The 12,821-nt window shown below is 36.2% G+C and overlaps 1 protein-coding gene across 18 annotated transcripts in view; it reads right to left on the bottom strand.

Moving 5' to 3' along the window:
• Nucleotides 1–771: 771 nt before the first annotated feature.
• Nucleotides 772–12,821, bottom strand: part of SLIT2 (slit guidance ligand 2) — a 259,896-nt gene continuing 247,846 nt past the window's right edge. For 11 of the 18 annotated variants that reach the window (XM_085578552.1, XM_085578554.1, XM_085578559.1 and 8 more), the window contains 3 exons: nt 7,991–8,279; nt 3,815–4,026; nt 772–2,733 (listed from right to left, as the gene is read on the bottom strand). In XM_085578552.1, the coding sequence (XP_085434678.1) occupies nt 2,492–2,733; nt 3,815–4,026; nt 7,991–8,279 (743 nt within the window). In that variant the 3' untranslated portion in view covers nt 772–2,491. Of the gene's footprint in view, nt 2,734–3,376; nt 3,466–3,814; nt 4,027–7,990; nt 8,280–12,821 lie in introns of all 18 variants that reach the window. The other 7 variants (XM_085578557.1, XM_085578562.1, XM_085578560.1 and 4 more) reach the window with 3 other exon arrangements.

Genomic DNA, 12,821 nt, shown 5'->3' with positions numbered 1-12,821 from the left:
TTCCATTCCATTCCATTCCATTCCATTCCATTCCATTCCATTCCATTCCATTCCATTCCATTCTTCTGGTTCTGCTTGGAGACCACAAAAGGCTCCTCCCTCAATGACCTCAAGATCACCAGTAGCTGCCAGTATTGCTTGAATACCATTGCAAAGTTCATCTTTCTCTGTCAATACGAGGACAGAAAACAATCCAGCTCCACATACAGGGACTTTGAGCTCCAAGAGATCTTTCCATACCCAAGAATACTGCTTAAGGAATGTTAGGCAAAAACGTCTCCTTTCTCCTTAAAGCTACCCCTATTTACAGCAGAATTTTTAGCAGTCACAGAAACTGCAAAGAAGCCCTCACACAAAAGGCTGTTTCAATGGATATTTAGACAAATTCTGAGAAACTAAGACTAAGAAAAATAAACATGGAATTATTTGTAAAAAAATATATTAGAGAAAATAAACCTGGTTAAGTATCATCCCATCCAATTGCTTAAATTTAAAATACTTAGTCAAAGATTAGTGAAACTGAATCCCTCTAAAGAATCATATTACTTGCTAGAACAACTGTCAAATTGCCATTTTTATAATCACTAAAGTATTAGGATAGACTCAAATTGCCTTTTCCTGCAGTGTACTGTATTTCTAAGTAGTTTTCTTAGTTTTGGTATAAGTTCATCTGAGTTCATAATGCACAGACATTTTGAGATGTCACTGCCTCTAGGTGTAATTATTCCAAGTCAATTCCTTCTTCAGATTTTCAGCAAGGAATACACTAGATTCAGGGTTGGGTTTTATTCTTTTTTTTACCAAATATTCTTTGCAACAGATGTTTAATTAAAGGCTGCTAGACAATTTAAACTTATCAGAAGAATACAAATAAAAGCTGTTAATGAAGTAAATATCTGTTTAATTTACAAACATCAGTAGCATTACTGATATCAGTCCAAATATGACAAAGCACACTGCATTACACATGTACATCTAACTCTTTTGTAAAAAAAATAATAAAATAAAATTGAAAAAAACATCTGCATTTTTACAGGGTACCCTGGGTTTTGCTGAAAGAAGAACACAACCCACTATTGATTACCAGTTCTACATTATAATTTAGCAGCAACATGTTAACATGGGGAACATTAGGGCAGTAAAGTAGTTTTATTATTTGGGGAAAATCACAGTTTTTGATAGCACAGCCTTTTTTTCTTTTTTATAAAAAAGGTAAAGAGCTCCATGGGAATATTAATTTATAAAGATCTATCTTCTAATGGAATTTTCTACACTCCATCTTATTTTCTGTAAGTACTGTATATAGGGAAAATTAACTTCTCTACAATTGCCATCTAGTGTAAAGACATTTTCTGTAATATATTACAGGCCCTTGGAAGGTGTCCTGAATATCAGCTATATGTGAAACTGCAAATTGTCACCACTTTCTATTCAATGACACCAAGTGGTCAGATTCTAAGGAAAAGTAAAAGGGAATGGAAAGGAAAAAACAGACTGAAAACATTTACCCCAAGACGACATGCTACGTTAGTTCTATTGCAAAAAAATCCTGATTTTTAAGTCCTTTAAAAAAAATTACAAAAATACTGGGACAAATATAAATTAATATATATTAAAGCATTGAAAAACAGTAAAAGGGATGGCCTAAAAGGGTTAAGTACAATGTACTTTGATACAATAAATATTTCTCAATGAAACCCAATACTGTATAGAGTTGTTTAGAACTCATAGAAACAGAAATCCATATTATTACTAATTTATCCATCAATAATCTATTTTATCATCCCCAGAACATTTATATTACAAAAAAATTAATACTGTAAAAGGGAAGATAAACAATTTTTTACGCTTCTTTTGCTAACATGCTGATATAAAAGTACACATCATCAGGAGATTTCAGGATTATAGTATATTCTTGTATCTCCTATTTCCCATTCATTAAATGAGACCCCATCTTCTCAAGATGCTTAATAATTCCAAAAGACAAAATGTGTTTCGAACAATTGTTACTTCTGCATAATCTGATTCTTTTTGCTCATAAAGCTTCCTCATCCATAGGTAAGTGATTGGACTGGTCTGTCAAGACAATAAAATAGACTGATACGAAAGTGAAAAAACAAGCCTCGTGTTCTGGTCAGTATTTCATCTCTGAGCTGTTAAGTTGAAAGTCACATGTGTATAGTGTCAGTGTATCTTCAGCATGTTATAAAGAAGAATCCATGTTAAAAGCTGTTAAAGTTTCCCATTTCTGCTGCAATGTTACCAGGTCTTTTTTTTTTTTTTCTTCAAAGCTCCTCTTGGGTATGAGAAGTCTCAGTTCAAGCACTTGAATCTTTTTTTCAATGAAGAAAAAGTCTTTATTCTCATAATAAAAATAAGTCTGTTCTGTATTTTACAATATATTTCAAATATTTCCACTATGAAGCATTAATTAGTCCGACACGGTCAATAAGTATACAACATTTTCAAAAGACAAGTGTGACAGGGACACTTAGGAGGGACAATTTGTACAGCCACACTTCACCACTTTTTCCACCTCGTCCACAAACGACGACCCGTCAGTGCACTCGAAGGAGTATTTCCGCCGCTTGCTGCGCAGCGGCCCGCAGCACTGCCCGGCCGAGCACCCGCCTTTACATTCTAGTCTCGAAACCTTCTTGGTCGTCTGGCACGCAGCATAGCCTTGCTGCTTTTGGTAGTAATCTCGGATTCGTTCCCCTCGACAAGAGATTTCTGTGGGAAACAACATTTTAAAATAAGAGATACAATTTTGAGACACAGGTCAAAGAATGTGTAACACAGGGAGATGTGTTACTATTGCAGTTGGGATCGGCATTTTAAATTTTGACTGACACTTTGTATTGGAAACTAGTGGTTCTTCCAAACGTAATGTGATTAATGCTGGGTTTCATTCCCTATACCTCCTATTTTCGGTAAAGCTTATATTATGTATATGTAAACCATAAATACGAAGGTATTACAATGACAAGAAAATTGGAAGCTTAAATCTTTTCCTCTTTTATAAAAATACACATCTTCTGTTGCTACACTGCTTGCAGCTGGTTCTGTTTACCATAGGGAAATGTTTCAGAGCGCATGCAATTTAATTTATTAGACCTGGAGTTTAATATTATTCAAACTCTTATTTAATATAAGTTACATTCCGCTAACTTCATAAATTACTGAGGTATAAAGGCAGCTAAAAATGAGACATCTGTTAAAAGTTCTACAACCATATTCTTCTATTCACATCTATGTACAATACAAAATAAATGCCATCTGGGGTAAGGGAAAAAGAGGGAGAGGGAGAGCTTTGATAGACAAAGGAAAAAGAAAAAGGTAGGGGGAAAAGTCATCCTGTTTTCATCCATCTCACCTGCATAATTCGCTGTGATAAATCAGTTGAAGCTGAGAGGTCAAAAGTAGAGTTTGTGATAAAACTAGGAGCAGAATCATTGGATTTGGCTTCTCAGTTGCAGAAGGTAGAGAAACAATAAATACAGAAAGATACAGCAGGTAAAAGGTAATAGTTAAATATAGTAAAAATGTGTTTCTGAATAAAGGCAAAAAAAAAAGAAATGTTTTCACAGCAAAACGTTTGATGAAAAAATCCTCAAAATGCAAACAAATGGGAAAGGCTTGGTTTTTCTCTCATCAAGATAAATTCATATGGTAGAAAAAAAAGCAACAAATGTGTGTGTTGTGGAAAAAAAAAACTGATCATGTTTTTGGTTGTTCATGTGTTTGGCTGCTCATGTTTTACTAAAAAAGCCTATTTTCTAAGACCACAACAACATGAATGACTTTTTTTTACCTTTATCACAACTGTCCCCCGTGTATCCGCTGCTGCATTCGCAATATGGTTTCCCAAGTCCTGAAAGCCTACATTTGCCATGTTTACACTTGATGGATTGGCAGGGGTTAAGCAGCATTTCCTCTTCATCACAGAGGACTCCCCCATGTCCCTGCAGGCATTTACAACTGTATGAAAATGCATTGATCGGCAAGCAGGTACCATGCACACATCTACAGGGGAAACAAGCCCAAGAGAATAAAAATAAATTATTCATCAAAGTTCAGGCTAAGCAACATTAACTACAAATACTTTGGACGGTACTTAGAAGAAATTGCTTTTGTTTCTAATGGACTTTTTCAGTGAGATGCAGTGAAGTGGTTTATAATTGGTATGCAGGTTTATACAAAACAAGCTGCAGTACAGAATTCCCTCTCACCAGAAAATTGCCACTGTAGATGTGTTATGGAAAAATTTTACAGGCCACTGTTATTAAAAACATTTCCTGTCTACCTAAATTTTCAGCATGCTTTTGAGAAGAACACAGCAAAATCAAGCAAAAGAAAAAAGAAACTCACCTGAAATTCTGGTTCGTTTATCATTTAAAAGAAACTCAATATTGTCACTTATGAAATACAGGGCTCCCAGCACAAAGACAGGTCAGGCACTTCCTAAGAAAAACTATTCTGACCCAAGCAATGGCAGTTTCAAGTTGAACATGTGTTTTCCCTTCAATTATATTAGTCTGTGTTGCCAACTGCAAGTAGCAGGGTATTGTAATGTCTGAGGCAGTTCTGTGCTTCCCTGCAAGGCAACAGCACTCCCCAGAATTCATACCAAACCTCACCCTAGGTGAGGCTGTGCATTGTCAAGTCTCACCCAAAGTAATTAAAGCAGCTAATTTCCCAGTTGAGCTTTGATAAACATTTGGGGCAGGCTCAAATCTTGTTAATACAAAAAAGATTGTGAATTAATCTGCATCTGCTAAGTTTTGATGTACAGTATGGGAACACACAGCTGGTCTTACTTCTCTTGGAGAGAGAGGTGGTGCTTCCCAAAAAAAGGATGCTTAATTATCTGTTCCTAGCTGTAAACTGAGCATCAGGGGATTTCATCTTCTGAAACCATCACAAATGACTTGGAATAAAATTACTTCCCTTTCCACATTTGGCAGCACAGGATCAATAACTTCCTTCCAAAAATAATTCTACTCTCTTTAACCTTTGTTTCCATAGAAAAAATTTCTATCTAAATACTGTTTCCTAGGGAGATCACAGTGAAAATTCCTCTGTGGGGAGGAATGCAACCCTAACATACAAATCACCCTTCCTGATGTTTGTGCTCTCAAATGTTTTTCCTCTCTGTAATGTACAACTCTTGAACTCACAACCTCCTTATTATGTTATGACAGTCACCTAAATAAATAAAAAATATAAAAATCCTATTTGATCTAAAATAAAATAATTAATTTCAATTTGAAGCCAGCAAAAATTAAGCTAAAATTACATGTCATCTTAAAAGAAGAATTCTATTAAGATACAATATCTCATTTTGAAAAACACAACATCTCATTTTGAAATTTTTAGGATAACATAACCAATCTGGGACTAAAAACTGCAAATATAAAACTATTAGGTTAAGCACCTCCTACTTCTCTATTAGTCTGTATTTTGAAGCAACTACATTCTCTACAAAAATTAAAAATTGCTCCTGTGGTTGAAGTCTGGTATTTCAAAACTGTTATTTGGCAATTCAAAATGGAAGGCTTAGACTGTATCATGGGGCAGATAGCTTTTGTTTATTTTTCATTATGTTCAGCATAAATGTTTTCACCATTTATAAAACATCCACTTTTAGGACATCTGATCTACAAAGTTACTCAGCTGGCACTGACATCCTGCTATACTCTATACAGACATTAGATATCAAAGCAATCTGTGTCAAGATCTTTGGTAAAATTTTGCTTTGACTTACAAGATGAAATTTTAGCTAATGCCAACTCTCATACTTTTGTTTCCACCTTCTCTTTGAAGCTCTACATTTCATCTTCAGACTGTACTGAAAGGAACATCAAGCTAAGTGCAAACTCTCAGGCACAGTTTCATCTCATCTAATTTTAGGTACCTGTGTCAGGCACTCAAGTTGGATGTATAATTGCCATAAGCTCCAGACACAGTCAGTCATGAGGAGAAATGAGCTTATCTAGAGGATGATTAGACAACCTGAGGTCTTATTCATTCTTTTGAAATGTGCTTATTCCTTTACTGACTAGAGAACAAACTTTGGTCACTATATTTTGCATTCAAGCACCTAGATGTAGGTGCTTGAATGCAAAATATAGTGACCAACATCTCTAAAAGATCACCTGCATTTTGAAACAGAGATCACAGTGACAATTCTGTTGCTCAGATAAAGCAGAATGTCAAATGGTATTATATGGAAAAAAAAAATTGTCTATTCAATAGACAATTTAGATAAATCAAGAAATACAGAATGAAAATCCTCAGGAAGTAAAGAACAATGAAGCCCTCCTCTACTCCAAATAAAAAAAAAAATTGGTTTGCCTTTCTTAAAAGCTCACAGCACTGTATAGAACTGAAACAAATCCAATACTTTAAAGAGCAAAAAAAAAATTAATATTGTGCTCACTTACTTCTGTCTTTGATACTGCTTACATTTGCTACTGATACTTTCATATTTTGCTGCAAAAAAGCACTCGGGTTGGATGATAATGTGCAGAGTTATAAGAAACAATGAGAAATCTAATATTTCAAGGACAGTTTAAAGAAATTCTCTGGCTTTTCTGACAATAGAACTTGTGGATACAGTTTGATGATTTTTTTAATCCTGAAGTATTGAAATAGAAAGTCACATTTGCCTTTTATAACCTGCTGTGACTACCTTTCTTAAAAGTCACTGTGAAAGAGGACAGCTTAAAAAAAAGACCAATAAAAAATTAAATGCTATAATGATATCCTTCAAAACCTGACTGCTCTAGCTCTGGGAAGAGTTCAAAACTTTAAAGGTACTGAAAGAGTCTATAACCAATATAAACAAAACTGTGCTGCAAAGCATGCTAATTGCTGTATAAAACTTTAAAGGGTCAGACTGTCCACTCACTATGTGAAAAGATGATTCAAACATCATTTTATATGGGAGTTGAAAATCATCTTATTAGAATCTCTTAGAAAACTTAAGGCCACTGGTCCTAAAAAGTCAAAAATTACATAGGCAAATGCTGCACTAAAGAAGCAGCAGCCAAAAGACCCAAGCAGGCTTGCTTTAAAAGAAAAAAAAAAAGGGAAAAAAAAAAACCCAAAAAAGTTTAGCAAGCTGTAATAAGGACAGTGGTAAGGGCAGACAGAATGGCATCTTGTTGCCCAAGATCAATAAGCACAAAATAACTTTGAAGTTCTGAAGTTTCTGATCTTCTTGTGCTGGGAGTCCATGGACCCAAATAGAATCTGTCTCTACAGTAAATATGAAAGATTAATATGCATAGAAATCAATACTATCATACACACAATTATATGTAACATATATATAACATATAATATCCCCACACATTTATATACAAGAATCTTTCTATAGACATATATAAATATTTAAACTAAAATTTTCTGCTCAAATCAGTAAACAGAATTGCCACATTCAGACTTAAACAGAAGTTCACCATAAAGACTGGAATCTATTTTCCTCCTAAAACCTGGGTATTCTGAAAATATAAAATATTAGGTACGTACATTGTATCATTTTTCAAAAACAAAGTAGATAATATTATTGTTATGAATATTAATGGTTTAATTACCTCATTCTTTAAAACTGAAAATCAGAAAATAGGGTTTTTTTCCATTTGCGACTACTTCAAAATTATTTTTGTACCAAGGGTCATACCCACAGTTGGATCAGTGCATCTCATTACAAAAGAAGCCCATACTGAAGTATGCAAGAGCACCTCCCAGGCTTTAGGCAGAACTTCAGTGGGATATGTGAATCTGCTCCCCTGAACTGGGGCCTTTCCCTCATTAGGTTTATGGAAAGAATATATGCTAAAACCTGGATGCTGTTTTCACTTTTACATGCCCAGGTTATGTTGCTTCTTGCAAATGTGAACTTTTATGAAAAAAAAAAAAAATACACATAACAGGAGACGTATGTGCATATTACACTACTACTTTTTCTTGAGGAAGGACATACTTATTTCCGATACACGGGTCGTTCGTTTGCTGATCACACAGTGGTCCGGTCCATCCTCCTTCGCACTCACAGGAGAAGCCTGACTGGCTGGTAGCATGGCATGTGCCATGCACACAAACCTTCTTATGGCAAGGCTCACACCCTGGCAGAATTCCCACTTGCAGGGGCACATTTCTGAAGTCCTGGAGTTCACTGTTGATATACAGATTACGGATGCAACCATGGAAGCTGGTGCCATTCTGCCCTGGCGACTGGCGCAAAGCTGCTATATTATTTTTCACAGGCATACCTAGGAAATTAATAATAGCAAATAATAATCACTGTAATAATCTCACAATTTTCTATACCATTTTCTCCATTTTTAAAACACTTTTAAAGGACTGTTTCTTCTAAATTAATTATTTTTAGCTATTCAAATTAGAAGCAAATTCCAAACAATTTTGTCAATTTTGTTTGTTTTGTCCAAACAAAATTGTCCTGGTTGTCAGGCATGCATATAAACCAGCTCCAAAACCTTAAGTCTCTAAGTCATGCTTAAGAGATGAATATAAGACTTCACCAGAAAGGAAACTCTGAGCTGTGAAAAGGTCAGCTTTACCTGGTTTTGACCTAGTGCATTTAAGTTCAGGATAGCACACAGCTTTTGAATCCCAGAAAAACAAAGGTTGTTAAATTTCAGCAGCTGATATGTCATTTTTTTATAAGCTAAGATACTCAAATCCAGAAGAATTTAGTAGGACCAGCTCATCAAAAGGGAACTAGCATACACATTTCAAATGTGAAGTTTTGCTATGGAAAATTTCTTGTAAAGGATAGTTTAACATATTGAGGTTCCAAAAACAAAAATATTTTTGTTTAGCATGTCGCAAAACCAGATTAATAAAACTAAAAGCCATTCACAGTTTGCCATTAGAGTCTAAAACAATCAATTAAAAAAACCAAAACATCCAACTACCATGTGTATACACTTTTAGATAATGCAAATGTCCCCGGCGTTGACATTTTCAGAGTAATTCCTCTGTCACAGTCTACAGTTGTTACAGGTGTAATTAGAGCAGTAGCTGTATGTGATGCACTTATCCTGCTATAATAATTTGAGAATAATTCAGAAGGAACATTACTATAAAACTTTTTCTTGTAAACATGAAGTTCTTCTGCTCCTACCCTCTGCTTTTTATTTTCTTTTAACTTATTGCCAACATACTAGCCTATAGCAGATAGTCCTTAAGATAATGCTTTCTAATAATGAATACACAAATGCCCAAATGAGTCCTGAGGTTCTCAAGTAAAAGAAATCAAAGTACACTGAGCCTTAAAAAGGATCTGTTTACCTGAAAATAAATATTCTTATTAGTAGCATAGGATTATTCCAAGACAAAATCAACAATTTTCATTCTGGTACTTAAATAATGACAAGAAAGACACAATGTTCTGCATAGTTGCTCCTCAACCATGTAAACTGGTTCTAATAACTTTCTATGTTCTTCTAATAACTTTCTATATTACTCTGAACAGTTAAGAGTCATGAAGAAATACTGTGTAACCTAATGAAGTCGACCTGCCTTTCATTTAGAGGTTATTGTATTTCGTTGTGCTAGGCTTCAGTGATTAAAGAAATGAACAGTATCCATACTGTTGAAGAGCCTAATCTTCTTTGATCTTATCAGTTAAGTGTATGGGGTTTGTGTGGCCAGGCTTCTCCGAGAAGCTGCCAGAAGTGTCCAGTGTCCAAGAGAGCCAATGCCAGCTGGCTCCAGGATGGACCTAAGTCTGCCTAGGCCAAGCCAGTCAGTGATGGTAGCAACAGCTATGTGATAACCTATCTATAAAGGGAAAAAGCCCAAAAGAGTAACTGTGTAGATGTGGCCAGAGAGGATATTTGAGGAACAGCTCTGCAGACGCTGAGGTCAGTGAAGCAGGAGGGGAGGAGGATCTCCAGGTACTGGAGCTGAGGTTCCAATGCAGCCCACGGTGCGGCAGCTGTGCCCCTGCAGCCCATGGACGTTCACAGGGAGCAGAGATCCACCTGCAGCCCATGGAGGAGACCATGCTGGAGCAGGTGGATGCTTGAGGGAAGACTGTGACTCCATGGGAAGCCTGTGCTGGAGCAGGCTTCTGGCAGGACCTGTGGAGAAAGGGGCCCCCACTGGAGCAGGTTTTCCTCGGACTTGTGGCCCTCTGGGGGACTCATGCTGGAGCAGCCTGTTCCTGAAGAACTGGACCCCATGGGAAACAAGGAAGCCGTGTAGAAGCAGTTTGTGGAGAACTGTCTCCCATGGGAGGGACCCCACACTGGAAGGACTCCTTTCTCTGAGGAGGAAGCAATGGCAGAAACAATGCAATGAACGGACTATACCCATATTCCTCATGTGCCTGCATTGCTTGTAGGAAGGAGATAGAGAGCTGAGGGGGAAAAAGTTAAGCCTGAGAAGGAGGGAAGGGTGGGGGGAAGGTTTCATTAAGAAATGTTTCACCTCTCCTTATCCTACTGTGATTTGGACTGGTAATACGTTAAATTAATTTCTTTAAGTTGAGTCTGTTTTGCCACATCAGTAATTGATGAGGCTTCTCTCCCTGTCTGCATCTCAACTTAAGAGCTTTTATTGCATTTTCTCTTCCCTGTCCCGTTGAGGAGGGGGTGATAGAGTGGCTTTGGTGGGCACCTGGCACCCAGGCAAGGTCAAACTGTAAAATAGGCTTTGAACTATTATATTAAAGGACTTGGACTGCAAACAATAATGAGTTTATATTTCTTCACATCTACTTGCCATATTCTCAAACCAGGGACAGGGCAGAGACATCAAGGCCCCTTCACCCAGCTTTCTCCCTTGAAAGCCACACTCAGCTAGTGTTCATCGAAAATGAATCTCAGCAGAAATGTATCTCAGCAGAATAGATGCACTGAAATTAATTTTTGTAAAAATACAAGGTTCATAAAACTAAGCACACCAATGCAATGATAAACTAGATGTTATACTTGAAAGTGTCAGGAAACTTAGATGTGATTTCTGGGAACCATATAAGCACATATGTATGGTACCAGGCAATAGGTGGTATATTACACATGATTCAGAATTTTTTGTCTATTTTCTCTAATAAGGGAGACATTTGGAAACACAATGCAAACATATGCACAAGCTTTCAGCCTATACACTTTTGCTTCTAGCAAGATACCAAATGTCAGAAGTCCAAAGTGTGTGTAAAACCTGCTTATATTCTTTAGCAATATTTCTTAGATAATTTTTATATCAAGATTCTTTACCAGTTAGGAAAAAACTAACACAGAAACAATAGAGAAAAATATTTCAGATCTATTTTTGGCAAGGTAAGAGAGTAGTTCCCCACCCCCTTTTAAGCTTTTGGACACTGAAATTACTGTTCAAGGAGATAAATGGTAGGAATCTCTCTTAAATAACAGTTACCCAGTAAAACTGTCGAAACAAGTACCTAATTCTAGAAGCTGCCAGAACAGAGCAGGCACAAATGAGAAGCAGCTGATACTCTACCTGTCTCAGAAATAGGGACATCCATGAAAGAAGGTGCCACTCTCAACTAGTAAAATATGCTCTAATTTCCAAGAGAAGAATGTGAAGTATCAGTGATGTCTATGACTCCTTTGAAGAGTTTTTGAGAAGAAACAGATTGTCCCTTAAGAATTCTTATACAAGCCATGCACTTTCAGTATGATTTACTAAAATGTGTTAGAAAAAAACTGCAAAAATAATAAGCACATGTATTCTGACCACACAAAAGAGCCATACACATGGAAAAGGCAAAAAACTCCAAAAGGTATAAATCAATAAGCTCATGTTTGGTAAAAATAATGTTAAATTACCCCTTTCAAACCAAGCTACATATTGTGACCCAAGAGTAACATTAAAAAAAAAAAAAAAAAAAAAGGGGAAGGCAGGTACAGAGGGAATGAGAGAGAATTACAGCAGACAGTGTACAAGGGCTTGCTGTTAAGTCTGAATTTCAGTCTGCCAGCTGAGGAGATGCTTATCAGAAATGCCATTTTAGCAGGAAAGTGGTAAGAGTAAGTGTAAGCTGCATGATGATTTAGGTGTCAAACTAAGACTTTGGCAAAGACAAAAATACTGCATAAAAACCTAGTGAGAATTTAAGTTCTTAACTGATAAAAATGCGTAATCAAATTCCCTAAAAAAATCCAGATATAGTTGGATAAGGAAAAAAATCATTGAATCTCAAAAAGATGGGTGATACAAAGACACAAGAGAGAAAATTACCCATTTTGAGAATTTTAAAAATCATAAACAGATAAATTAGATAAAGAAGAGGAAAGTTTAAGAGCTGAATGTCAACCTACTGGGTTTTTTCCTTTATTTTGTTACAATGTGCTTCTATGATTGGTTTTAATTATTTTTTGGATCAACATTTTCTGTGACAGCAGAAATAATTGCCTGTTTGGAGCCTGAATGTGAAGAATTATAACAGAATAAACATGAGAGGAACATGCATTAGATTGCAAAAGACTGCTGCTCTTAAGTATCAAACCACTAAGAGAAAATATTATTTCCAAAAGTTATTCTTCTGATCGTTGCAGATGACAATGCAGATTAGTATGGTTCTCCTAATGGAGATCTGCAGGGTGAAGAAGCAAGGAAGTCACAAATCAGCATCACAGTGGTAAGAATGTGCCCAGAACAAATGTTTACAGTTGGCAGCCTGTCCTCATTTCATCAAAAGGTGCTTTTAACAGACAGGAGGATTATTGTTCTGCACTAAGCTCAGCTTTCAAGTAGTACAATTAGCCTCAGCAGTCATTAAACAAAGTGATGTTGACAATACAAGTAAGCAAGCACGCAGTGTC

The sequence above is a fragment of the Lonchura striata genome, chromosome 4 (assembly GCF_050655825.1).
Source record: "Lonchura striata isolate lonStrDom1 chromosome 4, ASM5065582v1, whole genome shotgun sequence".
NCBI classification, from domain to species: Eukaryota; Metazoa; Chordata; class Aves; order Passeriformes; family Estrildidae; genus Lonchura; species Lonchura striata.
The sequence above is the reverse complement of the archived record's forward strand: the minus strand, read 5'-3'. Positions and strand labels throughout refer to the sequence as shown.